Source organism: Myotis lucifugus, unplaced genomic scaffold, assembly GCF_000147115.1.
Source record: "Myotis lucifugus unplaced genomic scaffold, Myoluc2.0 scaffold_32, whole genome shotgun sequence".
NCBI classification, from domain to species: domain Eukaryota; kingdom Metazoa; phylum Chordata; class Mammalia; order Chiroptera; family Vespertilionidae; genus Myotis; species Myotis lucifugus.
This window is the reverse complement of record NW_005871080.1, coordinates 7,573,759-7,601,073: the sequence shown is the minus strand read 5'-3', so window position 1 is coordinate 7,601,073 and position 27,315 is coordinate 7,573,759. Positions and strand designations below refer to the sequence as shown.

General features: G+C 34.5%; 1 protein-coding gene across 1 annotated transcript in view; it reads right to left on the bottom strand.

Moving 5' to 3' along the window:
• The window catches only part of LRP1B (LDL receptor related protein 1B), a 1,324,618-nt gene that overhangs the window by 445,182 nt on the left and 852,121 nt on the right, over positions 1-27,315 (bottom strand). The window contains exons 29-31 of the mRNA XM_023752441.1: positions 26,282-26,422; positions 22,450-22,575; positions 20,542-20,673 (exon numbers count right to left, since the gene is read on the bottom strand). Coding sequence (XP_023608209.1) covers positions 20,542-20,673; positions 22,450-22,575; positions 26,282-26,422 — 399 coding nt within the window. The remainder of the gene's footprint in view (positions 1-20,541; positions 20,674-22,449; positions 22,576-26,281; positions 26,423-27,315) is intronic.

The window sequence follows — 27,315 nt, the reverse complement described above, 5'->3', positions numbered from 1 at the left end:
TGCAGTGCTCAGGACAATGCTCCAACCAACTGAGCCACACTGGGCAGGGCAAGTTACGGTTTCTTGTTGTTTTTTAAATACATCCCACTTTGAGAGTTCACTCTCCTGTTCTCCCTTTCTCATTTTCGCCCTTTACCAGATTGGCTCCATTTCATAAAGTATTTTCTTTCTGAAATCAGACGCTTCACAGTCCTGTCCCCCTAAACCTCTCACACAGAGTCATTTTTCTATCTTTAGTATGAAAAATCTGTCTGTGTCTCATTTGCTCACAGTGACTATACATTTCACTTATAACTTCTCATTAGACATAAAAGAATGATGGAATTAAATAAGTTTCACTGTTTAGCTGAGAGAATATGATAGGGTCGAAAGAAAAATTGATATGAGAGGCAGGAGGGAACTAGATATCTATTTTGGCAGTACAATGTATTAGATATGTGACTTTGAACGAGGCATTTGACCTCTCTGCACCTGGGTTACAAATCCTTAAAATAAGAATAAAGCTCATCTCATAAGTTGCATGATATCTGTGGGAAGCCTTGTGTTAATATGATATTCATGATACATTTAATAAATAAACACTTGAATGGGCCTTCTGCAGATAATGGTGTTTTGTTGTTTTTGTTCTAAGGATTAAAGAAATTTGCAAATACGAGAGACTCTTCAGCACTTCTTCAATTCCCCACATATAAGTTCTATTTTCCCTCCCTATTTATAGTTAGAAAAAATAGCAATAAGTTGATTTCCTTTCCTAAAAGAAAAAAAAAACTAAAAAAATTTTTTAAAAATCAACCACATCTAAGTCAAAATTATAGCTAAAAAGCGTATTTATCTAATAAATAAATAACTTATTTTATCTACTACTGGATCAAATTATAATTTTGCTAGGCAGGTGAATATGTAGGCTTTTCCCCTAATTCTTTTATTATGTTAGTCACCTAGGATGAAATTATTAAAACCAATTTAGCTTGAATCACAGTTGAAAAATTTCAATGCTCAGAGCATTGATAATGATCTGGAAACAATGCAAGTTATGCTTCACAAGGTTAACTTGTGATTAACTCTGTATTTTGTTGTGATTATTCTGAATTCACAAATGCACACAGGAGAGAGCCAGTTTTTTGTTTCTTTCTGAATTTGAGCATTTATTTTCTCACCAGATGCATTTGAGGACAGGTTGTGCATTTCTGATTATTTGTTAGGGCCCGTTAGTCAGGTTTTTGCCATCAGCAGAGAAAATGAAGTCACTTTATGCCATATAATTAAAGGGAAGTATTTTGGTCTTTACTTTCAAGGTAAAGCTATGTTCATAGAAACAATGAATCTAGGATAGCAATAAAAAAAAATCAAAGCACCGCTATTTACTTTCAAATAGCCTCATAAAAAATTAAACAAAATATGACAGCATCCTAATGTTTTAGGAAATAAAAGCAAACATGTGGTGGATTAGAAAAAACATTAAACTCAGAATCAAAACACCGTTATCATCTATCACCGGTTCTGTCACAATTGTGCATCTTTGGGCAAGTCACTTCAGCATTCTTGGCTTCCCTGCCAATGTCTAAGGCTGTAAAAAACCAGCCCAAACATAGTGGCCTGAAATAACAAATATTGCTTTGAAGGCGTAGTGTGGGCAGTGCTCAGCAGGGGCAGCCTTCCTGCTGTGGTCTATACACTGCTTGACATCAGCTGGGGTGGGCAGGAGGCTAGGAAAGTGCTCTTGTGGAAGCTCCCTCTCTCACCAGTCTGGGAAAACTCAGCTGAGGCTGGCACAGTTAGAGTTTCTTAGGTACTTCTCTGTTTCTGTGACATCTGTCTTCATCTCGGCCTTTTTAAGAACAATCTCCTTTATCTTATATGAAAAAGGGTCAGGTTGTATTAGATAATCTCTAATGTCTCTCATCTCAGAAAGTCTCATAAGTCTTTAATTAAATGGAAACAGGAATAGCTTGAAAGTGATCTGAGACAGCTACAACATAAGTTGACACTTAGGGATAGAAGAGAACTTCAGGCAACAAGGAACTCTAGAAGTGTATAAAGCAAGCATGTCAAACTCACGGCCCACGGGCCGCATGCCTCGTTTGTTTGGCCCGTGTTAGCCTTTGAGTTTGACATGCCTGGTATAAAGCATCTAAGGCAGCAAATGACCACATTTTTCAAGATTAAGGATTGTGTGTGATGACAAATGCAGCACTCAGGTTTACTGTTCCGTGCCATTTAGTCTTTCTCTTTGCCAACATAATTATTATCATGGCCCATTTACATTTCAAACACCAGGTGTGATATCAAGAGCTGAAAAAGCACTACTATTGCTAAGATTAAAAAGAGTTTATAATGTAAAAGATATGTATTTTAGTACATGATCAATCCATATAAAATTCTGAGTCATAATAATGCAATACTGTTTTGCATGTCCATCTTTGGTCTTGATGACCCATCTGATAGTAACTGACTAAGGGATAAAAACCAATGTTACCAGTGGCAAATTGTCTTGAACAAAAATTAACCTGCTTGAACTCCAGCAGACTCCATATATCAGATAGGGTGAGGACAATGAAACACGGAGAATCCGCCAAGGTCAAATGGAAGGAATCCAAGTATAAACAGATGTATACAAAGTCAACCACTCCATTCTGATTTCAAGTTTTATATTTGTTTTAATGCATAATGAGTTATCCTGATATTTTTATTATATATTCATGAAACACATTTATCTATGCAAAATATGTTATGATGGCTTTCCATAAATAGATGGCTTTCCCGTATAGGGGAAGCTTATTAAACAAAGCATGGACACCAGGCAGCTGTTTCCTGTCTTCTACCAGAGTAATCTGCATTTTATCAGTTGGAAAACTTAAATCCACAAAGGCTAAAGCTTGCGAGGTCACATCATTTGTCAATCTCAACCTCGTAATTATTGGTATTGTGATGTGAGCCTGCCTTTAAATTCTTCACTTTATGCGCCTCTATTATTTCACACAAAAGGAAAATGACACAAACACAAGAGGAATGTTCGTGTTGAATTTCTCAATCTCCCCAAAGTGTGACTGTAAATATGCAAAGACACTTTAATATCTAAGTGGCACTAAATAAACAGTGCTTGGGTACCTTGATAAATCCCTTTGGGATGGGGTATATTTTCCCAGTAAACTGGAAACAATTCTGACACCTATCTGTGATCTGAATGTAAAAATCTAATATTTGCTTGAATATAAAAATCTAATATTTTTAGAAGTTCATTATGTTCAAGCGAGATCTCCATAAAATATCTGAGAACAGAAGTGGTCTAGATGAACATAAATGAAAATTATTTTTCAAAGTTGAATAAATTTGTGTTCAAAAACCCTTTTGATGATGAGCATGAAAGTGGTTCTCAAATTTTCCATCATGGTTTTCTGAAGTACAATTTCATCTTTAAATTCCATCCTATGATATCTGAATTGATGTAAATATATAAAAATAATATTTAAAAATTATTTCCTCCCAGAAAATCTTCAAGTACAACTGATGCCAAGAAGCTCATAGTTTCAAGTTTCTTCTCAAATATTTGCCACACACACCTAAGAGATTTAAATTCCAGTTTAAGGATAGAGCATTTCCATTAATAAAATCAAACTTTGATATTCCACGTTTGTCAATAAAAAGAGATTCTCTACTAGGAGAAAGATGTTTAAATCATGCTGCTCTTACTCTTGTCCCTCAGATTCATGGTCCTCTTTGGAGTCTTTCTATGAACAAAGCTATACCACCACTTGAGTCTCAGAAAACCCATTACTAATTACAACAGAATGAACTAATGTCCATATAAGAGACATATATAGTAGCAACAGTAGCAGGAGTGATTGTTTTAGAATCTATTAATCTGAATAGAAAAACATATTATGTAAGAACACTAAACAACCACTGAATGGACAGAACTGTACTAAATCTAATTATAAGAAATCACTAATTAAAGAGCCATATTTTAGCATTTATTCTCTAATGAATAATGTGTGTGTGTGTAATTTGCTCCAGAATAATTGTATAAGTATATCAAATATTCTTTTTTAATAGACTATTTTTAGAGCAATTTTAGGTTTACAGAAAAATTGAGGGCAAGAGGGATTTCCCATATATCACCTGCCTCAACACAACCTCCCCACTATCAAAATCCCACACCAGAGGGGTACATTTGTTTTAATCAAGGAACCTACATTGACACATCATCATAACCCAAAGTCCAGCGTTTACATTAGGCTTCACTCTTGGTGTTGTACATTCCATGGATTTGACAAATGAATAATGACATATATCAGCCATTATGTATCACACAGGGTAGTTTTGTTACCCTGAAAATCCTCTGTGCTCGACCTATTCATCCATCTCTTTCCATGCACTATTGACAATTACTGATCATTTTACTGTCGCCATAGTTTTTCCAGAATGTTGCATATATTAAATCATTTCTTCACTGTGATTTTAGAATAGTGTAGTCATAGACATATTTTTTCAATTTTAGATAAATATTTAAAAGTATAGCTAAATTATGTCATTTACCGCTAAGTGCATTTTATAGCTGTAATAACCAATTATATAATCTCTGTGCACTCATTTAATGTCTGTAGTAAATTAAACTTCAAAATCCCATCCCACTTCATAAAGACAATATTAGTCATCTCCCTAAAAGATTAATTATTTAAATTAAGGTTTACCCATTTGTTCTCATATTTCTTACATAAATTACATGAAAATGCTTGTTCAGACAGAGTTCAAACAGTGTCACTGATTCATACAGACTCAAATAGGAAATACCAAGACGTCTGCTTCCCAGATGTTGGCATGAGGAGCCTGGTGGACCTAATCCCCAGTGAACCAAATGTAACTGGTAAAAACTATATTTTTCAAAAAATTAAATTATCTCAAAATTTACCTAAGGTTGTGTGATAAATAAATAACAAAATATTAAGAAAATCTACCAAATCCTGGTAAAAAACAGGTTCTCCCTCCATCTTCCCAACTGAGCTTGATGGGAGATCTCATATGGGCAGAAGAGGATGAGGTTCTCCTTCTCCTTGGCTTTCGCCAGGAGAGGCAGGACACCAGCATTTCTCATGTTTTCTTAGTCCAAGTTGCACAGGCTAAACACCTGCAGAGAGACCAGGGGTTCCCCACTTCATTCAGCTCTCCTCCCCTTCCCACCTACCCCTCCCCCACCTGATCATAAAGGGAAGATTCTGCTTTAGGGCAAAAGCTCCAAAATAAGAAAGACAAGCCTGAGGCACCATTGTATCTACTACCAGGTTCAGTGACTGAGATGTTAGATCAGGTGGAGAAAGAGACCATAAGAATAGAAAACTCAAAAACTCTCCGCAAAGTAACTATTTTAAACAGAGTGTGGAGGAGTTTAAGTCCAAGTGTGTTATCTAAAACAATAGAGATTTTGGTTGGAAGCTATTAAGAGGAGGCTTTAGCCACAAGCTAAAAGGTAGGCCAACTAGCTGACCAGACAAAAACATGGAAATGTAAATCAAAGAAGAACCTTCCTGGAGTCCTACAAAACCTCAAAAAAGACTGGTCTTAGAAACTATCCCTGCACAAAACCGAACTGTATCAGTGAGGAGCAATTTATATCAGAAGGAACTGTCAAAACATTAAAGCAGTCAGCAAGCTTTTAGTGAACCCTAACATATGGGTTTGATAGCAAATAGAAGATCAAACTCAATAAGGATTAAAATCATACAAATTAATTTTCTCTGACTACAATGGAGTTGAATGACAAACCAGTAATAAAAAAAAAAATTGAAAAATTTATGAATATGGGGAAATGATACCTCATTCTCCTAAATAATTATTGTCAATGAAAAAAAAATTACAATGAAACTTAGAAATTTGAAATGAATGAAAATAAGGACTCAACAAGACAAAACGAATGAGGTCAAGATCCTGTAATTCTTAGAGGGAAATTCTTAGAGGGAAATATGCATGCATTAAAAATAAATATCTCAAATTAATAACTTTCCAACTTAGTACTAAAAAAATAACTTCAAAATAACCCCCCCCCCAAAAAAAATAAAACAAGGAAACGATGAATATTAGAGTAAAAATTTAAAAATACAGGTAAGAATATAATAGTATTCTTGGATTAGGCAACGGTTTCTTAGGTAAAACATTAAACACAACAAAAGAAAAAAAAAGATAAATGGGACCTCATTAAAATGTAAATCATTTATATTTCAAACTATGTATACTGAAAAAGTGAAAAGACAACCACAGCGTGGGAGAAAAATTTTGCACTTCACATACTTTAAAATGGACTTCCTTTAGATTATATAAAGAACTCTAGCAGCTCAACATAACAAACACAAAATAAAACTAAACTAAAATAAACTTCAGTTAAAATAATGGGAAGATAATCTGAATAGACATACAAATGGCCAATAAGCACTTGAAAAAATGCTCAACATCATTAAATGGGCCAGGGAAATGCAAATCAAAACCACACTAAGATCCCATTTCATACCGTTAGAGTGACTATAGTATTTAAAAGGACACTGGGGAGGGTGTGGAGAAATTGTACACTTCATGAACTGCTGGTAGGAGGGCACAATATTTTAACAAGTTTGGAAAGCAGTGTGACAGTTACCTAAAAGATAAACATAGAGTTACCACATGATCTATTAAGATCATTCCTAGCGCCCAGTGGGCATGGCTCAGTGGTTGAACATCAAACTATGAACCAGGAGGTCATGGTTCCATTCCTGGTCAGGGCACATGCCCAGGTTGCTGGCTCCATCCCCAGTAGGGGGCGTGCAGGAGGCAGCCAATCAATGATTCTCTCTCATTACTGATGTTTCTATCTCTTTCTCTCTCTCCCTCTCTTGTCCTCTCTGAAATAAAAATATATTTTAAATATATTATTCCTAGCTATATGCCCTAAAAAATAAGAATAAATACCCAGACCAAAACTTGTACATGAATGTTCCTGGGCAGCCTTATTTGTAATAATCAAAAAAGTGAAACAACTCAAATGTTCATCAAGTGATGAATAGATAAATAAAATGTCATATGTCCATACAATGCCATGTTATCTGGCAAAAAGTAACAAAGTATAGATATATGCTACAACATGGATGAACATTATGCTAAATAAAAGAAGTCAATCACAAAGTACCACATATTACATGATTTCATTTATATGAAATGTCCAGAATAAGCAAATCTACAGAGACAGGAAGTATATAATTTGTTATCTTAGGGCTAGGAAATTAGAAGAAATATGAGAAGCTTTAGTGGATATGAAGTTTCCCTAGAACTGAAAATGTTCTAAAATTAGATATTGGTGCTGGTTGCTCAACTCTGTAAATATATCCCAAACCACTGACTTCTATATTTTAAATATGTGAATTCTATTAGATGGAAGTTATATCTCAAAGAAGTTGTTAGTTTAAAAAAAGGAAATTATATTTTAATAAATTATCACAAATGATGAAAAAGATTTTTAGCCCAAAATTGGAAACAATCAAAATCTTCAAAAATATTAGAAAGGTTAAAATATTTATGATAAGCCACATGATAGAATAATATACTCCTATTAAAAGTAGTATTTAAAATTTGTTAAGCATAACATAGAAAGTGTTTTTGTTAGAATGGTAAGCAATAGAAGCAAGACACATTCTTATCAATAATGATATTATTTATTTTTTTTAAAATATATTTTATTGATTTTTTACAGAGAGGAAGGGAGAGAGATAGAGAGTTAGAAACATCGATCAGCTGCCTCCTGCACATCTCCCACCGGGAATGTGGCCGCAACCCAGGTACATGCCCTTGACCGGAATCGAACCTGGGACCTTTCAGTCCGCAGGCTGACGCTCTATCCACTGAGCCAAACCGGTTTCGGCGATAATGATATTATTTACATATTTAAAAATAGCATGAATATTATTAATATGTCAAAATATTAATAGCTGCTGGCTGTGTAGTAGTAATATTAGTGATTTTTATTTCAATTTTGTTTCACATTTCCTAATTTTCCAAGTTTTCTATAATGTACAATTTAATAAATAATAAATTTTTAATAAATAAAAATATTTAATTATAAATTGAGATCTATCATCAATAAGTGATTGGTGAAATAATGGCTATTACTCCACAATGTAATTTTAACAACATTTTATGATAATTGAATTGCTAGATACCTACTTTTTCATTTATTCATTTCTATTTTGAATTAATGTGTCTTTAGATAAACATTGAAAATAATTGAGCACGGAAATACACTCATTGCTATCTTTTATTAAAAGTACCTATAAATTCAAATATGAGCCAAGTGACCTCAGTTGTTTCATCACTAAAATAGCATGAAAGGAAAACACTTAAATGGAAACAATCATAAATCTATAGTCACATTTTAAATAAGGTTATTGATAAGAATCACCAATAAATCTTAGCTCATTTTCCTACTCTTCTTAATATGTTTAGGTGACAAAATACAAATTTTAAATCATTTTACTCAGGATTTAGAAAATTACTTTTTATAGATGATTAGATCATTGAATTACTGTGGAATCATCAATTCTCTTTAGTATCTTTATATTTAATTTGTAAAGAAAGCAGTAACATAATTATGCTCTCTTCTGTGAATATTTACTTTTCCCCTGAAGAAAAGAACAGATTCTATAATACCATCTACTTTCTGTGTTCAAACTACACCTTAAATTCTGATTCTGTTCACATAGGTTTTAATGGCTGTTGACCAAGAAAATAGATGGTGTTAAAAAAAAAAAATAGCCGGTAGGTTGTTACCATTTAAGCTGTTAATAGTGGAAGTTGAATAGTCAAAAAACTGGAAGAGACCCAGAGAATTCCTTATTCAAAGAGGTGGTTTAACTCTTTAAAACACTCCAGTGCCAGAGAGTCACACCCCTTAAGTAATCTATTCTAATATCTAATACACTGACAATCAAGTACCATTTCTGCTTCCATCTGAGTTTTTTCCTACTTAATTTATATTTAGTGCCTCTTATTTAAGCCTCAGTAAAATTTAATAATAAAACAAATACAATTTTAGACTAAAAATAAGTTCTGTTTTGTTTTTAAACATAATTCTAAGGACATGCTGTCCTTAGAAGATCTGCATAAGTGCTCTTGTGCACCACAGTGGACACAGATAACTGCCAAATGATGCTAAGTACTTTGGAGCTCTCTTTCTGGCCACAAAACTCGAACAGGGACACTTGATGCAACACTAGAACTCATTCTAAGCAGAGTTAACATTAGTCAACAGTCAGGCTGCATTGGTGATGAAAAAGAAAATAAGTACACGATAATTCTGCTGGTGTTTACACATTTTTGTATCCCCTGGGGAATTCTAGATAAGTACAAGCAATTTCTTTAAAGAGCTTTTCTTAAAGACCTTTGGTGCCAGAGAGTTGTCAGTAGAAGATTTAGCATTAATATTACACGAAGACTTCTTTCTGATACTGGTAAAAAAAAATTGTAAATGCTGGGTAGAGAGAGTTGCTGGCTTTTGCTAAAGGACTTTTCTAGATGGATGGCCAAAATCAATTTGGTAAATTCATGCCATGAAAAGCTAGGTACTAATGAATGAGATGAAAAAGTTAACAGAAAGTAGTGTAATGACAAAGACACGGGGTCTGCTATTACTGAGATCAGTGCTGCTAAACCAGCGGTACACTTCAAAATCATTGAAAACGCATGTTAGATTTGCCCTGCTGTAGGTTTCTCAATCTCAGCACTGTTAGTATTTGGGGATGGGTAAATTCCTTGTGGGAAACTGTTATGTGCATTGTTTAGCCTCTACTCAATAGATGCCGGTAGCACCCTTTCAATCACAACAACCAGAAATGTTTCCAGAAATTGACAAATATAACCTAGGGTACACAATCATCCCCAGTTAAGAACCACTGCCAAAAATCTACTAAGTTGGTACTTAGTCCTAGGACTATCAACTATCACTCCTCCTAAGCCTGGCTTTATAAACCCCACACTAAGTGGTCAGATATCTCTGAGCTTTCGCCTTGTATAGCATATTTTGTGTTGTTGTGGCAGAACATTCTTTCATTCTTGGAATATTTCTTCACTTTTGTCTTACTCTAGCATAGTGGCTTAAATAAAACAAGGGTTTGAAGAATATTTATAAATTAAAATTCTGGCTTTGTCCCATTCCATCTTCAAAGCATTAGGCAGATAATTTAAGCATCAACTTTCTTTTTTTTTCTGCCCAGAGGATTTCACCAGGTATTCAAGGCTTACTGGTTATTGGAGGCAAAATGGGATCAAGACCATGATCCTAGTGTTTCACAATAATTCATCCTCACTTGGTTTAAGCCAGAATACAGAAGTTCTCATACAGGAGCATCATTGGTAACCCAAATGAATCATCAAAATTTGCCTCTTACAAAGTTATATATGGGGATAATATGGACAAAACATCAATAATATTGTGATAAACAGCCTCAAATGTGGCCACTAATGATCCCTACTACCTGATATTTAGATCAGACTCTAATGATCACTTCCCTTTGAGAACGGGCTAGACCTAGCTTCTAATAAACAGAATATGCCAAAGGTGATGGCATGTCACCTCTGGATGGGGATGCAAAGGCCTGGCTCCTGGTTTGTGTCTGTCCTCCAACTCTATTGTTCATTAGCTCTAAGGGAAGCTGACAGTCACGTTGTGAACTATATTATAGAGAGGCTCACATGACAAGAAACTGAGGTCAATAGCCAGTGAGGAGCTGGGACCCCCTGTTGAACAGCCCACAGGGAACTGAATCTAGACAACAGTTGGAAATGGATCCTCCCTAGTTGAGCCTTCTGATAAAACCGTAAGTATGGCCAATACCTTGATTGCAGCCTTATGAGGCACATAAGCTGACCCATCCTATCTAATAATAGACAAACATGGTAATTGACCATACCTTTGGTACGCCTCCCATTGGCTAATCAGCAAGATATGCAAATTAACCCAGCCAAGATGGCGGCCGGCAGCCACGCAGCTGAAGCGAACAGGAGGCTTGCTTGCTCCAGTGATGGAAGAAGCCAAGGTTCCTCGCCTGCCGCGGCCCGGCTCTGAGCTCCGAAAGCAACAAATTTTCAATTATAGAAGCTAAACAAACCCCAGATACCTGCTTTCAGCAGGCCGTGGCCACAGAGCAGGAGCCAGCTCTTAGCTCCAGTGATAGCAACAAAGTTTCAATTATAGAAGGTAAATAAATCCCAGATACCTGCTTTCAACAGGCTGTGGCCTCAGAATTAGAGCGAGCAGGAGCCGGGCTCTCAGCTCCAGTGACGGCAACAAAGTTTCAATTATAGAAGGTAAATAAATCCCAGAATAAATCCCAGAATAAAAAAAGAAAAAGAAAAAAAGGAGAGGTTGGGAGCTTCAGTTGCTGGCCAACCTGAAAACGGCCCTCAGCCCCTCACCCAAACTGGCCAGGCACCCCAGTGGGGATCCCCACCCTGAAGGGGGTGCGGCCAGCCTGAAAACAGCCATCAGCCCCTCACCCAGGCTGGCCAGGCACCCAAGCAGGACCCCCACCCTTCAGGGCAAACCAGCCAGCCCCCACCTGTGCACCAGGCCTTTATCCTATATAGTAAAAGGGTAATATGCAAACTGACCCTAACAGCAGAAAGACTGGGAATGACTGGTCACTATGACACACACTGACCACCAGGGGGCAGACACTCAATGCAGGAGCTGCCCTCTGGTGGTCAGTGCGCTCCCATAGGGGGAGCTCTGCTCAGCCACAAGCCAGGCTGATGGCTGCCAGTACAGCGGTGGTGGTGGGAGTCTCTCCTGCCTCCTCAGCAGCGCTAAGGATGTCCGACTACAGCTTAGGTCTGCTCCCCGCTGGCAAGTGGACATCCCCCGAGGGCTGCTGGGCTGCCAGAGGGATGTCTGATTGCCAGCTTAGGCCCAATACCCCGGGGAGCAGGCCTAAGCCAACAGGTGGTCATCCCCCGAGGGGTCCCAGACTGTGAGAGGGCACAGGCCGGGCTGAGGGAACCCCCCCACCCACCCGAGTGCACAAATTTTTGTGCACCGGGCCTCTTGTAGAAGCTATAAGATAATTTGTATTTGTTGCTTAAAGTTGCTAAATCTTGATAGTTTCATTATACAGCAATAAATAATACAAACAGTGGAATAAATGATTTTTTCTCCTCATTCTCTTCCTCCTTTCACTGATGATGATAATGATCCTCTCTCATTCTCCTTTCAGATGAAACTGTACTATTAACCTCTGCACCTAAGCTTAGCAGGGATAATACTACACTTAAATCACCATTCCTCCAAACCCTGAGACCTCATATTGCCTATATATTTTCCCCAATCATAATTACAATATTACAATTTTCATTATGAAATTATTAAGGGTCTCATGTTGATTACTCCACTACTGATTGTTCAATTCATGACTTATGTCAATCTCAACAACCCAAATGTACTATCTGAATACAGAATTTAATTTGGGCATCCTATAGCTACCAACTTTCTTTGGCATATGTATCTCATTCCAAAACCCAGTTTTTTTCATTGTTAAAATAATGTCACCTTCCTCAAGAGATTATTTTTGATGAATTAAATTGCATAAATACATACAATCTTTCAAACCTTATTCCTATAATGTAGCAAGTGCTCAATAAATATTTAGATTTTTTGATGGCCCTGGCCAGTGTGGCTCAGTTCATTGAGCTCCATCCCATGCACCAAAGGTTGCCAGTTCAATTCCTGGTCAGGGACATGCCCTAGTTGTGGGCTCGATCCCCAGTAGGGGTCACGCAGGAGGCAGTAGATCAATATCTCTCTCTCTCTCTCTTTCTCTCTCTCTCTCAATAAAAGCATATTTAAAATTAAAAAATACATATATTTTGAGGATGTTATTTTAATTTATTCCTCTTCCAAACCCTGTTTTCTTAACCCACTTGTAGAAAATTAGTCCAAGTTCTAGGCTTTCTACTTCAGTCCTGTTCTAAATATTCTAAAGAATTCTTAGAAATAATTAGTCCACTTTCCAAGTCCCCAAAAGGATCTACTTACTACTTACTACCTCTAGATAAGAATAAGGACAAAGATAAAAAGGAATTAAATATCTATTGCTTATGACCAGTCCAAAAATCAATTAAATAACTCTTCTTTTTCTCTATTAACTAGAAAATTGTCTGCTTGATTAAAAAGGATTGGCCACCAATCTTAGAAGCTGAATCATAGCTTTGTGTGTGTTTTTTAAGAAAGCTTTTCAAACAGAAAAATAGAGTAATAGATCCTTGGTTTTCTTAAAAATGGAGAAAAAACACTTTTCCAACGTTAAAGTTACAGTTAATACTAAGAGCATCAATGTACCTAAGGTAAAGAAGACTTCTTCATTATCACTTAACATGTCAGGATATTCACGGTTAAGTTTCTGGAAACAAACAGGTGCCAATCTATTGTCTAAAGCATAGAGTACAATGTAATTTGTAAAACACCCAAAAGGTTAAACTATCCCTAAACTATGTTCTTCAGATATCTTTAGTGATGCTTTAGTTAGATTTATCATGTTGGATTAATGTACTGTGCTTTGTTCAAACACAGTAAAATAACTTGCCAATCTCTTAGCAACTACTAATAACTTACTGTGAAGTAGTATAATTAATATTTTTGAGATTAGGGTTTTCGGTAAAGGAGTTTTGATAAAGAAAAGAGTAGAAATAGAGTATCAGATTGTGAATGTAGCTCTGCTAAAGAGACTCCTGGGCAGCTCAAAATATATAGCAGCAGAGAGTGACTCCGGAAAGGGGAAAAGAAAGGGACCTAAACACAGCCTGGATGTGTTCCATGTAAATTAGTCTAAAGCCGGTGCTGAGACTTTTCAATTTCACGATTGAAAGAAGTTTCACGAGACTTGCTTAAGTGATTGTCTCAATAACAGAGAAAAGAATGTATGTCCCAAATAAGTTGACCAAGACTTTAACCTTAAAAGGCCATTAATGTGAATCTTCTTGGGCTTTTGGTTTTGAGTTACCTATTGAAGAATCCAGATGCCTAAGAGAACATGGGTTATTTTTTGTCTTATTTTGTTTTTTTAGGTTTGGGGTCCAGAACTTATCCAGAAAAGATTTGTGAGATATTTCCAATAAGTTACTTAAACTATAATGCCTTATTTTATATATATTTATGATATTTGTCTCCCCAAAAATGTTGAAAAATTGTTTTGTTCTAGTGGTTGTTAGTATTTTACATCTTAAAAGATTTACTGGATATGACCATCTATAAACACATACAGATTGTTCACATGATCCAAAACTACAGTCTTGAAGCAAGTTTGACACGACAACACCAAGTATTGGTTCACTGTCCCAAGAACAGGAAGAAATTGAACCAGCCCTTGAAATGCACTTTGTAACCAAGGGACTGATTTTTATAAGACTGAAAGAATGTACCAAAGCAACAGTATTATATTTCTTAAGCTATTACTGTTACTGACATAAAAAGATTTCTTTCTATAATTCTTCTAAGGCCTTAGTTGATGACAAAGGGATTACTAGAAAATTTTTACAAATGGCTGTTTTTTATACCTCCAGGCATAGAAAAAAAGAGACTCTGACTTGAGTGTCACCTGCTTCAATTATTAAATGGGTTTTAAGGCCACAGGATTCAGTATATAAATCAAAATGAAACATGATCTTCTACCAGCCAAAATTTGCAGAAGTGCAATGTCATTTCATCAGGTCAGAGGAACAATAAATAAATAAATAAATTTTGTTCCATTGCTTACAAATGCAAGATGGCATAGTGTAGAGAATTAGAAGTAGAGTACTCCATTTTTATACAGCCCCTTGATCTCTTTGGGCTTCAGTTTCCTTATCTGTAACTTGAAGGGATGCTGCTTGATGTTATCAAATGTCCCGTCTAGTTCTAACATTCAAAGCTCTATGTAAAGGTTGTGGGACTATTAAGAAGACAGTCTTTCATGTAAATAGCTGACATTCTACTGTGACAATATGGCAAAGATATTTTGTCACATAGTCTCCTTCAGTGATTATTTTAATAGATGTTATTTTTTAGAGTAGTTTTAGATTCACAGCAACATTGAACAGAGTTCCCATACACCTTTCCTCTCCAGCACACACTGCTTCCTCTACTATCAACACCTCACATCAGACTGGTATATTTGCTATAAGTGATGAGCCTACATTGACATATCCATAGGTTTAGATTAGGATCTATACTTTTGAGTTCACTCTCCGTGATGTACATTCCATGGGTTTTCACAGATATAGTATGACATGTTACTTCAGTGTTTTCATTTCTTAATAGCTAGATCACTAGCTAGATCGTGTAAAAGGCATTAGACTATTTCCCATAGTGAGTGCCAAGGAATGACATTCAAATAAAGATCTTTGGATGCAAGTAAAAAAATCCCTATAGATCAATCACTTATGCATTACCACCGAAACATTCCTTGTTACCTTTATCCTCCACAGCAATTGAGCTGTTATATCCTAAAGGTAGCAGATAGTAATATTTGTTAACAGAGTTGGATAACTCATATTTGAACAATAGAAATAAAAGATGGAAAATAATATAAGCTTGAAAATATTAGATAAACAACATTCTCTAAGGAGAATTTCCTCTATTACATAATTATCATGAAAAGTCATAAATACCCCCAAGGTGGGGGTGGGAGAACTGAATAAAGCATTACTTCCTGAAGATCACATTACTAACCAGAGCAATGGGCTTTGTTTTGAGGCTTTGCTCCTCAGGAAAGGATATTGTTTAAAGTATCAAACACAGTAATAATTCATCAGGAGGACTATCAGCAAGCAGGCAAGGATTTTCAAAGCTTAGTTTGTTTTTCCAGTGGAATAGGACTTTTCCAGCGAAGTGATCAGAATGCTTTGAACATTTTAAATCTAGCCACAGGGTCTTCTTTTTGCTGTGGATAGTATCTAGAATTGCTTCATCTGGTGTGTGAAATCCTTTTACTGCAGAATACTTTAACTCATTAGGACCAAAACCCAGCAAGGTTCAGGTTTGTTTGTCCTCCTGAAATGTACAGGTTTTAACAATATATTTCTCCCTCCTTGGAAAATGTGGTAATGAAACAGTATTACATAAGTTATGATAGTTATACTTAATAAGTGATCCTCTTTCTCACCATGTCCTCATTATGATTAGAATAAGGGCCAACTGTGCCCTTTCAATTTGTCATCATTATATTTGATTAATCATAAGTAGAGATTACGTCCCTGAGATAAATGTCCTTAAAGAAAGAAAAGGAAATAGGATGTCTGCAAAATAGAGAGGAACCATATAATCAGGTAAACCATAAAGCTCCTGGTTAAAAAAAATAAAATAAAATTGAGGTTTACACACCAAAATTTGTTTTTTTATCTCTCTCAGGAGCAATCCAGTTATTTTCCTTTCTTCCTCCCTGAAGCAACTTCACTCTACAAAGTTGCAGAGCTTGTATATTGTCTATAACAGTGATGGCAAACCTTTTGAGCTCGGCGTGCCAGCATTTTGAAAAACCCTAACTTAACTCTGGTGCCGTGTCATATATAGAAATTTTTTGATATTTGCAACCATAGTAAAACAAAGATTTATATTTTTGATATTTATTTTATATATTTAAATACCATTTAACAAAGAAAAATCAACCAAAAAAATGAGTTCGCTTGTCACCTCTGACACGCGTGTCATAGGGTTGCCATCACTGGTCTGTAATAATATTATAAATCAAGTTGCTGATACTTATTTTGATTCTAATATATTTTCATGAGACACAATTAGTAAAGGATTAGACTGTAAGGGAGATGGAAGCACAAATGTATGTAAAGTTGTTGAAAACTCTTGATATCTCCTCCATCATCATCATCATCATCATCATCATCATCATTTAGTTCAGTGGTTCACAACCTTCCTAATGCCGCGACCCTTTAATACAGTTCCTCATGTTGTGGTGACCCCCAAATTTCATTATTACAAATTGAACATAATTAAAGCATAGTTATTAATCACAAAAACAATATATAATTATATATGTGTTTTCCAATGGTCTTAGGTGACCCCTGTGAAAGGGTCGTTTGACCCCCAAAGGGGTCGAGAACCACAGGTTGAGAACCGCTGATTTAGTTGGTTCATTGTCTTAGCACACTGTCTGCTAGCCTCTTAGGTTTACATTTAATGACTTCAAAAGCTGGTAATTTTGCTTAATCCTTCCTTAAATATCTGCTCTACAGACTATTTATTAACATTATTATTATTTACAATAGGGAATTTTACTTTTTCTTGAACATTCTAATTTTACATGACTATTCTAATTTTATATGCTTATATAATTTTACATTTAGAAGAACAGAGTTTTTTAAAAAATAATTTCTCTCTAGAAATGAAATTTTAAAATATGATGGGCACAAAATGAAGAAAATGAAGTCTTAAATAATAACTGGTAATATTTCTGATGAAAAACTACATTGACACCATTTGTTGAAGAGGCTTTCCTTTCTCCATTGTATGTTTTTTAGTCCTTTGTGAAAAATTAGTTGCCTATATACGGATGGGTTTATTTCTAAGCTCTCAATTCTGTTCCATTGATCTATGCATTTATGCTTCTGCCAATATCTTACTGTTTTTATTATTGTAACTTTGTAGCATAATTTGAAGTAAGGGGAGTGTAACACTTCCAGCTTTGTTCTTTTTCCCCAGGATTGCTTTGGCTATACATACAAATTTGAGGACTATTTTCTCTGTTTCTTTGGAAAAAAAAATCCATTGGGAAGACATACAGATGGCCAACAGGAACATGAAAAGAAGCTCAGCTTCACTTATCATCAGAGAAATGCAAATCAAAATGACAAAGAGATATACCCTCACACCTATCAGAATAGCTATTATCAATAAGACAAAAATAACAAGTGTTGGAGAGGATATGAAGGAAAGGGAATCCTTATACGTTGCTGATGAAAATGTAAATTGGTACAGCTTCTATGGAAAACAGCGTAGAGGTTCCTAAAAAAATTAAGAATGGAGCTGTCATATAGTCCAGCAATCCCTGTTCTTGGTACCTACTCAAAACATTTGGACACATTTATTCATAAAGGTATATGTACCCCTATGCTTAATGCAGCATTATTCACAATAGCCAAGACATGGGAGCAACCTGAGTGTCCTTCGATGGATGACTGGATAATTAAGATGTGGTACATATACACAATGAAATACTGCTCAGCCATAAAAAATAATGAAATATTACGATTTGTGAAAACATGGATAGATCTTGAGAGTATCATGCTAAGTTAAATAAGTCCAATAGAAAAGGACAAGAACCATGTGATTTCATTCATATGTGGGATATAAAACAGAAAGCAACAAATGAACAAACTAATTGACACAGAAAATAGTATGGTGTTTACCAGAGGAAAAGGGAGGTAATGAGAGGATGAAGAAAATAAAGGGGACCATATATATGCTGAAAGAAGGAGACTGGGCTTTTGGTGGTGAGCACACAACGCAATATACAGAGGTTGTATTATACAATTGTACACCTGAAACATATCATGTAATTAACTAATGTTACCCTAGCAAATTTAAATTTAAAAAAGAAAACCTACCTTAAATTAAAATAATTTATTATGATATTAGTAATTATTGGGAATTTAGAAATAGGGAGAGAACTATTTAATGCAAATAAAATGATCCTGTATCATAGCACATTATATGAAACAACCATTCAGAGTCAACATAAAACCTTGAAGAGATCAACATATACAAATAATCAGTTTACCCTTAAGAAACAAATTTACTGATGATCTAATCAGGACAGTTAGATCAAATGCCTTATTTTAATATTTGTACCTCACGGAAATGTATCCAATACTTTCAAAAATCATTACAGATTCTTTAAAAGAACAAATAAGTGATAATAGTAAAAAATCATGCATATATACATAAATCTTTTCAAGAACAAATTTTCTCAGTTTGGTGCTTACTAAATCCTATGTAACAAATTCTAAAGATTAAGATGCATGTAAATAAGAGGCAAAGTAGATTATGCATGGCAGGTAGTGAGACTTTCATGAATAATATTTCATTAAACAGCCTTGTTTGATTAAAAACCACACCATGATTTTTGGCAAAAATAGCATATTACTCAATAAAATAAGCTATGTCTGTCCATATTTCTTTGGGGGGAAAGCCCTTTTTAGAAGTAGAATGTTTGCCTATATTTGATTCCAAACATTTAGTACAAAGCAAATTAATTAATAGAAGTCATTTTTGAACCATTTGTGAAGTTTCCTAGTAATTCATTAATTTGTAGCCAATAATTTCATTAACAAATGATTAAACAAAATGTATTAGAACTGGGGAAAATAAGCTTACTACTAGGAACCCACATGCTATGCTTAAGGATTTTTTTAAGATTATAAATCAAAGAACTATTTGTTTTTAATATTAGATATAATTAAGACTTTAGAAAAATATGGAACATGCATATACTTCTTCAACACTAAAACATTAACTCAGGAAGCATATGATTTTGTTGGGTGAGAGGTGAAGACATTTGTTTTTATAAGTTTAAACTCTCATTTGTGGAATAATAAATCTGAATATTATGAGAGAAGCATATCCAATGTTTATAATATCTGAATTTAGCAATTACCATCAAAACACTTGTTTATTTCAATAAATTTAAAAGTGTCTACCATCAATTCCCAATCATACATTTTTTTATTAGCCACAGCAAAATGTTAGTGTCTAATCTGCTTTCTTTTACTGTTTGCTAAAACAAGAAAGTAAGGTAAAATCTGACTTCAAAATGATACATACTATACTGAAAAGTAATTTAAAATGTCTTAGAATTTTTAATTGTTTTCATTATTTGGATTTCATTTGCTACACCTGTATTATAAGTTAATCACATCCTAAAAATATTTTAATAATATTATGTTTTAAGTATGTAAAAAATAAAAATGTTTTACATATATATTTTTATAATTAGATAAAAGTAAAAGTCTTATTTGTGGAAAACAAAGAGAGAAATAAAAATGAAGCAACCAAATGCCAATCGTGATGTTTTAATTCATTTGCAAATCAAATGCTAAACTTTAGAATTATACTTTTTTTTCAGGCAAAACATATTTAGAACAATTTGTGTTTGGCTTAAAAATGCATCTCTAATTTGCTGTCTTAGTCCTCATTTTGATTATCAGAGTATAGATGGACTAGTTATAGTCCCATCGTGTTTAATACAGCAAGTAAAAATGTTAATACAGCAAGTGAAAACATTATATATAAATTATGAATAGCCCTAACCGGTTTGGCTCAGTGGATAGAGCGTCGGCCTGTGGACTGAAGGGTCCCAGGTTCGATTCCGGTCAAGGGCATGTACCTTGGTTGTGGGCACATCCCCAGTGGGAGATGTGCAGGGGGCAGCTGATCGATGTTTCTCTCTCATCAATGTTTCTAACTCTCTATCCCTCTCCCTTCCTCTCTGTAAAAAATCAATAAAATATATTTTAAAAAAGTATAATTATGAATAAAAAGCTATTTACCTGCATGGAAATCTATTCCCACAGCAAAAGAGGTTCCAGATATAGGCATCAACGCATCCATTTTGTCACTTGGTTCCAGAGGTATGCCCCTGATTCCTTCGTGGACGGAGTACATAAGAAATGACTCTATACCTAATTGGAAGCAAAAAAAGAAAAAAGTCCAAAATGAGTAGTTAACATCAAAACCATTCATTAACACTATTTTTCTTTTAATTTTAGAGGATGTTTATTAAAGCTGGGGACAGTGAACAAGGAAGGGCTGGGGAAATGAGCCGAGGCTGGGCTACTTTGACTCACTAAGAACTCGGAGAAAAGGGGGCCTTGGGGACAGGGTCTGGGGGTTGCCCGAGATGAGCTGCCCATGCCCATTGCTGCTCTGGTTGTAAGCCTCCTGGGGTCCCTTAGAGGTTAGGAGGTGTGTGTGTGCCTGTGGGGGAAGAAAGGGTGGGAGGGGAAAGGTGGGGGGGGTGCCTGGGAAGGAGAGCACTTCCATTAGCACTATTTTTAATGATCCAAACTTCTTTCATAAAATAATGTATTAATCCACCTTCCCTTTTTCCACTGTATGCTACATTTCTGACAAGTTAAAAGGTAGTTGGATTAGTTGTTCTAGAACTTGAGGAAACGTCAGCATCTCCCGGAGGAATGGTTAAAGCCAATCCCCGGACTCCAGCCCGAGGGCCTGAGAATGTGGATTTCTAAAAGGTAGGGAAGATGCTGCTGATGTGGGAACCATAAACAGTGAGGTAGGTAATACTTGAAAGCATACCTGGCCTCACAATCAAAATTCACCCTCTTCTCAAAAGCCCGAGCATCTCCTTGCTTCTGTATGATAGATTTTGATTGTAGATAACTACATCAGTTACCTTTCTAACAGACTTCTTAAATCTCTTTAAAACTAGAAGCACACCAAGTGCTCAAATTTTGCTAAGATTTTGCTTTTTCAGTATCAAAAGTACGTCCTAAAATGAGCACACATATGTAAGGTGACTACCAGAAGTCCTCATGATGAAGCTTATGAATTTTTCTAACAGGCCAGAAAATGTTAATGTATACAGATTTTCTTACTAAAACAAAAATTCCTAGGTTTAGATATGTCTTCACCACGGCAGAGTTGTGTGACTTGGACAAATTAGTTAATTTTCTGTGACTCAGTTTCCTCATCTCTAAAAACGGGAACAAGAAACCTACTTCACAAAGTTATGATGAGGATTCTATGAATTAATGTGTTAAGGTAATGAGAGCAGTGCCTGCACATGAATGCCACATAAATATATGATTTAAAATGAAAAATATATGCTGGCATTAAATATTTCTCATAAAAATTTGAAAATTTGTTTAATAAAATTAAGTTATAATCACTGGATAAAAATATTATTCTAGAACCAAAGCCCTTTGGGACTAGTAGAACTAGAGTCTGAAATAAAAAGCAGAAAGATATATTTATTCACTTCCTGTTCTTCTGAAGCATTCTCCCACAGTTAAGTAAAGCTGAGAATTTACATGGTCTCTGGTACTTTCTCGTAAATAGTTGAAAGAAAGTAAATATAAATTTTTTTTTTTACTTTCAAATAAACTACATCCCAATTAGATTGTAACTGTAGCAAACCAACCACTGTTTTTTACCTATTTTTAAGTTTCAGGTGGCTTTGACTGGATTTGGTTAAAGGTGTGATAATAAACTGTAGTTCCTGAAAATAATTAAAAACTTAGAAAGTTTCACAAGAACAGAGATACTGAAAATATTGTAGATACATTTGAAATTCTACATATGGTTCTTATTAGGGATACTACTGTCCTAATAAAAAGCTAATATTATTGTTTTCTAATTTTTATCTGATTTTGGTTGCCTAATACCTGCAGGGATAAGTAAATGAATCAGAACTAAAATTTTTCAAAACCTTATACCTTGACATGACATGCGGTTCTTTTGGAGATAATATCCCACTGTACACATGCAAGTCCTTGTAGTTTCAGAGGTTGGTAAACAAAGCTGAGAGCATCCACCATTATTTAGCTGGCAGGAATTGCTGCCTGCATTGATGAGAAACAAAGGAAAGTAACAAAATTAAAAAAAATATATATATCATTTGCTGTCAATAATTTGAACAAATATTGTGCTATTGTTGATTTCTAAATACAGTTGTTTTCTATTGAATGATTTGAAGGAGCAAAATACAGTTGAAAACTGCCCTTCCAAAAAGATAAATGGAGATTCAGAATATGGCATACTGATTAAAGACAATAATAACATAATCAATTTATAGTACCAATTTAACTTGGAATACAATTCAGTGTTGCTAAGACCAGATATTCATTGTTCCCAACACACACACACACACATAGACGCACATACACAAAAAGGTGACCTGATAGATGTGTTAGCTAAAGATACAGTGGTAACCATACTGCAATATACTAATGTACCCAATTAACACACTGTACACCTTAAACTTATACACTGTTATACTTCTATTGTATGTCAATAAAAATAAATTTAAAAATAAATTAAAAATAAATAGTCATTAAAATTTTTAAGTTAAGGGAGATATATGAGAAGATTCATAGTTACAGAGCAGCAAAAGAAAATTGATTTGTGACGAATACTGTCATAGACTTTTGTAATATTTTAAGATCACATAAACAGGAAATCTTTATTTTTTTACTTCTAAGTTTTATTTACAACTCTACAGGTACTTCATTTTCAAGAATACTTTAATCAAAAAAAGAATACTTTAATCAAATGTCTCAAATAAATAGCTGTTAAATTATATTATTAACTCAACTCAAAGATTATGCCATTGAAAGAAAGAAGGTATATATAAATTTGATTAATTTTTTGAAAGCAAGAGAATAAATTTTGCCATTCCTAGAAACATAATTCTCCCCAAATGTGTTTAAAGCACACCCTCTAATAGTCATCTAATTAACTGGCATATTAACTCTCATATTTGTATGTAGTGGCAAAAACAAATATTAGTCAGATAATCACAGGTAGGCATTCAATGAAGATGTTCCATTGCATTTACTAGATTCCGTGTGTTTGTTAAAGCTGATAGAGTGAAGTTAAGTAATTTACAATCTCACCTAGTAAGTTCATTAAATATTCAATTTTTACAATAATTTTATTATTCTAAGACATGCAATGTCATTTACTGGATGTTCAAGCTCTGATATGAAGTGAAATAAATCCAGTGAGAATTACAAAGCATGATGAAAGCTATATATCAAAATTGCTCTATAGATAATTCAAAGTACCAATGCAATTCATTATTTCTGCTCTCCTGAAGTAAAGACAGTATGATGGAATTTAATTGTCAATCAAACCTGTCATGAGTTCTGTCATTTTTGAAGTATGAAATACCCTCAATTTGGGAGATTTCTCATCAGGAGACCCACCATATTTGAACACAGTTGGAATAATAGCAATATATATTGTATTATATTTATTTTTTATAAATAATAAAATTAATCCAAGTGAACAACTATGTTGTACAACAATACATACTTCATGTATAATTTATTTAGTCTCTAAGGGAAAATTGATAGTGGAGAGAAAAATAAAAAAGAAAAGGAAATTAGTCATTATTAACAATATGTATCTTTGCCAATTAAATATGGATTTGTTACAGGAAAATATTAGAGTAATATTTAAAAGTGACAACTTAGGTAATAATTATCTAGCAAGTATGAAATACTAGCTTGGCTTAATATTTTGTAATGATGCTGATGTTCAAACCTCATGCCTCAATTCTCTAGTGGGAGCTAGAAATTCCACTTCACTACCAAGAAGTCTCAGCACTCCAGTGATCTATGTCAAAAATAATAAATGAAGTAGCTAATTGTATTTTGAAATTCAAAGAGGTAGTAATGTTAACATCTTAAGGAGTCCTAAATTGTTCATATTTCATACTAATGAAGCTTTTAAGCTACCTGCTGTAATTCTGTTAATGGGATTATCTTTAATACAGATGCTTTTATCAGCATATTATTCTTTAAAAATACTATTTTCCCTGCACTTTAAGCTTACTCATATTATACCATTAATTTCTAATTCCTAGAGGATCTTGTCAGTTTGGTAACACTCTCACAGGTGTAGAATACCCATCTTTTTCTATATAATCAAATCCTTAAAAGACAAGAGAAATCATGTTACCATGAACAAAATGAGCCAAGAATATTACACTAAAATTTTTCTCCTAGAAACTTTACTGAAACTGTATCTAGAAAAATTAGATGTAATATGTTAATTTACAAATTCAAACAAAACACATACTTGCTCACATTTAGAAAAAGTGAATATAGATTTTTAAAAAACAGTTTAGAAATATATTTTTCTGTCTCTCATATTTTCTAATGTGTGTTTTCAGATATAATCTCTTCAAGTATTAACTAGGAATTGAAGTTTATCATGATACTATAAGGTTTTATACTTATTTATTGTATTAAAATCCACACAAATGTCATGATATTTTATTGAGTACCAGAGGTTTTTTTCCCCAATTAATAATTTACTCCCCTCGACTTGAATGCCAGTTACGTTGTTTATTTTGATACAGAAAATGTTCCATTATGAAACTGCTAGTGAAAACAATGCTGCTCATTATTATAGACAATGGCCGAAATAAATGTCAGAACCAAATACAGGTTTGTGCTGATGAGTTTGGGTGCTGGTGTCTTCTCAACCATGAAAAGAACAAACACAGTAATCACTTCAGGTGGTTTTTTACAGCAATGGCTTTCTCTTAAAAATGTTTCATTTATTATAGTTTATGAAAAAGAAATATGATTCCTGCTGTTCCTGTAAAAAAAAAATGATTTCATGCCCAAATTTGGCCCATTCTTTTTCCAGGGAAAGCAACCATGAATCTGGTCTTCATTTGTCCTCGATGTGCAGGCCTGTCTCTCAATTGGTATCTCCAACAAATCCTGCCTCCTCAGTGATTGTCAACCGAGTACTAAATTGATGATCCCCTTGGTTCCTTATTCTTCCCTCTCCTCTTCTCTGCTTGGGTCTACATGCCCACCTACCTTAGATACAAAATACATTTTCTTGACTTTTTTCCTAGGACTAAAGATACATGAAGATAGCGATTCTCGTGACAGTGACTATATTTTTTTTCTCTGAAGGGAGTTCTGCTAATGTCACAGATCATGGAGCAAAAACTAAGAAAGGACTAGCAGGTGTGGGGCTGTCCTGGCTGGCATCCCTGGACTAAGGGCCATTTGGGCAATGTGACAAGTCCACCTATGTAAACCATCTGCTAGTTCTCTCACTCCGTTTCACTGCACACCATTTGGACAAGCAAAAACAAAAAAAGCAAAATGTTTAGAGCCAATAATGCTGCGCTTTTGGATATGGAATCCTTATGTCAACCTGGTCCATTAGAAGCCGACTAGTTCATTCCATTTCTGGGCTTAATTGTACATTTCATATATTTTGCTGGGATTTTTTTCCCCTTAATCTTATATTTTGTAATCAAAAACCGAGTAAGACCCGCTTCGAAGACCTGACGACATGATGAATCCCTGGGCAGCTCTGCTAATGTTTTGAAAGCTCATTATAGACCTTGTATGAAAGTAATTTCTTCTCTAGTATTAAAGAGAATTTGACTTTCATCCCTTTTTATGTTAGAAGAAAAAATACGAACCGTCAATTGTTGAATTGAGAAAATAATATGAAAAAAAGAGAACATTATATATTCAGAAGGCGGCACGAGCTCATTTCAGTGCGACGTACCTTGCTGTGCCGCTTTATCGTACACTTTCATATGTACCACTCCAGAAGTCTTATTTCTCAGGACAGTGGGGTTCCTTCCGTCTCTTTTGCTGCAGGTTCCCAGCTGAGCTAAGTTGTGGTCTGCCCACCATAGTTTCTTATCTATAAAAATGAAAAGGTTTTTTATGGAACAGATAATCATCTTATTTAATAATAAATAGCTATTAAACTATAATGCTTTCTGTTTTCTTTTATTATAGCCTCAATCTCTGTTTTCTAAGAGAAGCGGTAAAATCACTTTTATCTTTAAAAATGCAAATCATAGTGACATTTTAGTGTTTAAATTTTCCTCCTCAGACAAAATACCCAAGCAAGTACAAAAAAGATTGTTTTTAACTTGCTGTTTAAAGTGTGTAAGCTTTTAACCATTAGTACTTTCCATTACTGGGTTCTTTACAGTTATAGTAATCTCTTTTAATTTTTTTTCACAGTTTATGCCTCTTTCTCCAAAATTTTATTACTCTACGTTGTTAAGTCATATTGAGTGCTCACTTAAGCAGAGACTCTGCAATGTCCCACAGATAAAAAAAATAGTCCTGACCTTTAGAATACTAGCATTTTACTGAAAATCACACATTTATTATTATATCATTTTATATTGTCATAGCAAACCTGTCAGAAAACTATTATCCTTCTCTTTTCACCGATAAACAATATAAGATATATCACTTCATATACATTAATTTTCTTAATAATTTACATATTTTGTCTTCCTGTCTATAAAACCTGTGCTCTTTCTAAGACTCCAGCCTGAGTACACTGAACAAAAATTTAAGGTAATGCAATGATTTAAAACAAAGTTATTAATTTAAAGTTTTTGGATACATTTTATACTTTTCAACAAGAATCAAGTGACAGTTGAGATCAAATCAATTTCCACCTAGAAGTGAAAATAAGGTTATTTATGTCTGCGAACAAAACAATATAGTCTTTACCTTCAAGGAACAATTATTTTCATTTAAATGCCAGGATATTTTGACTGAACCAAAGCATAG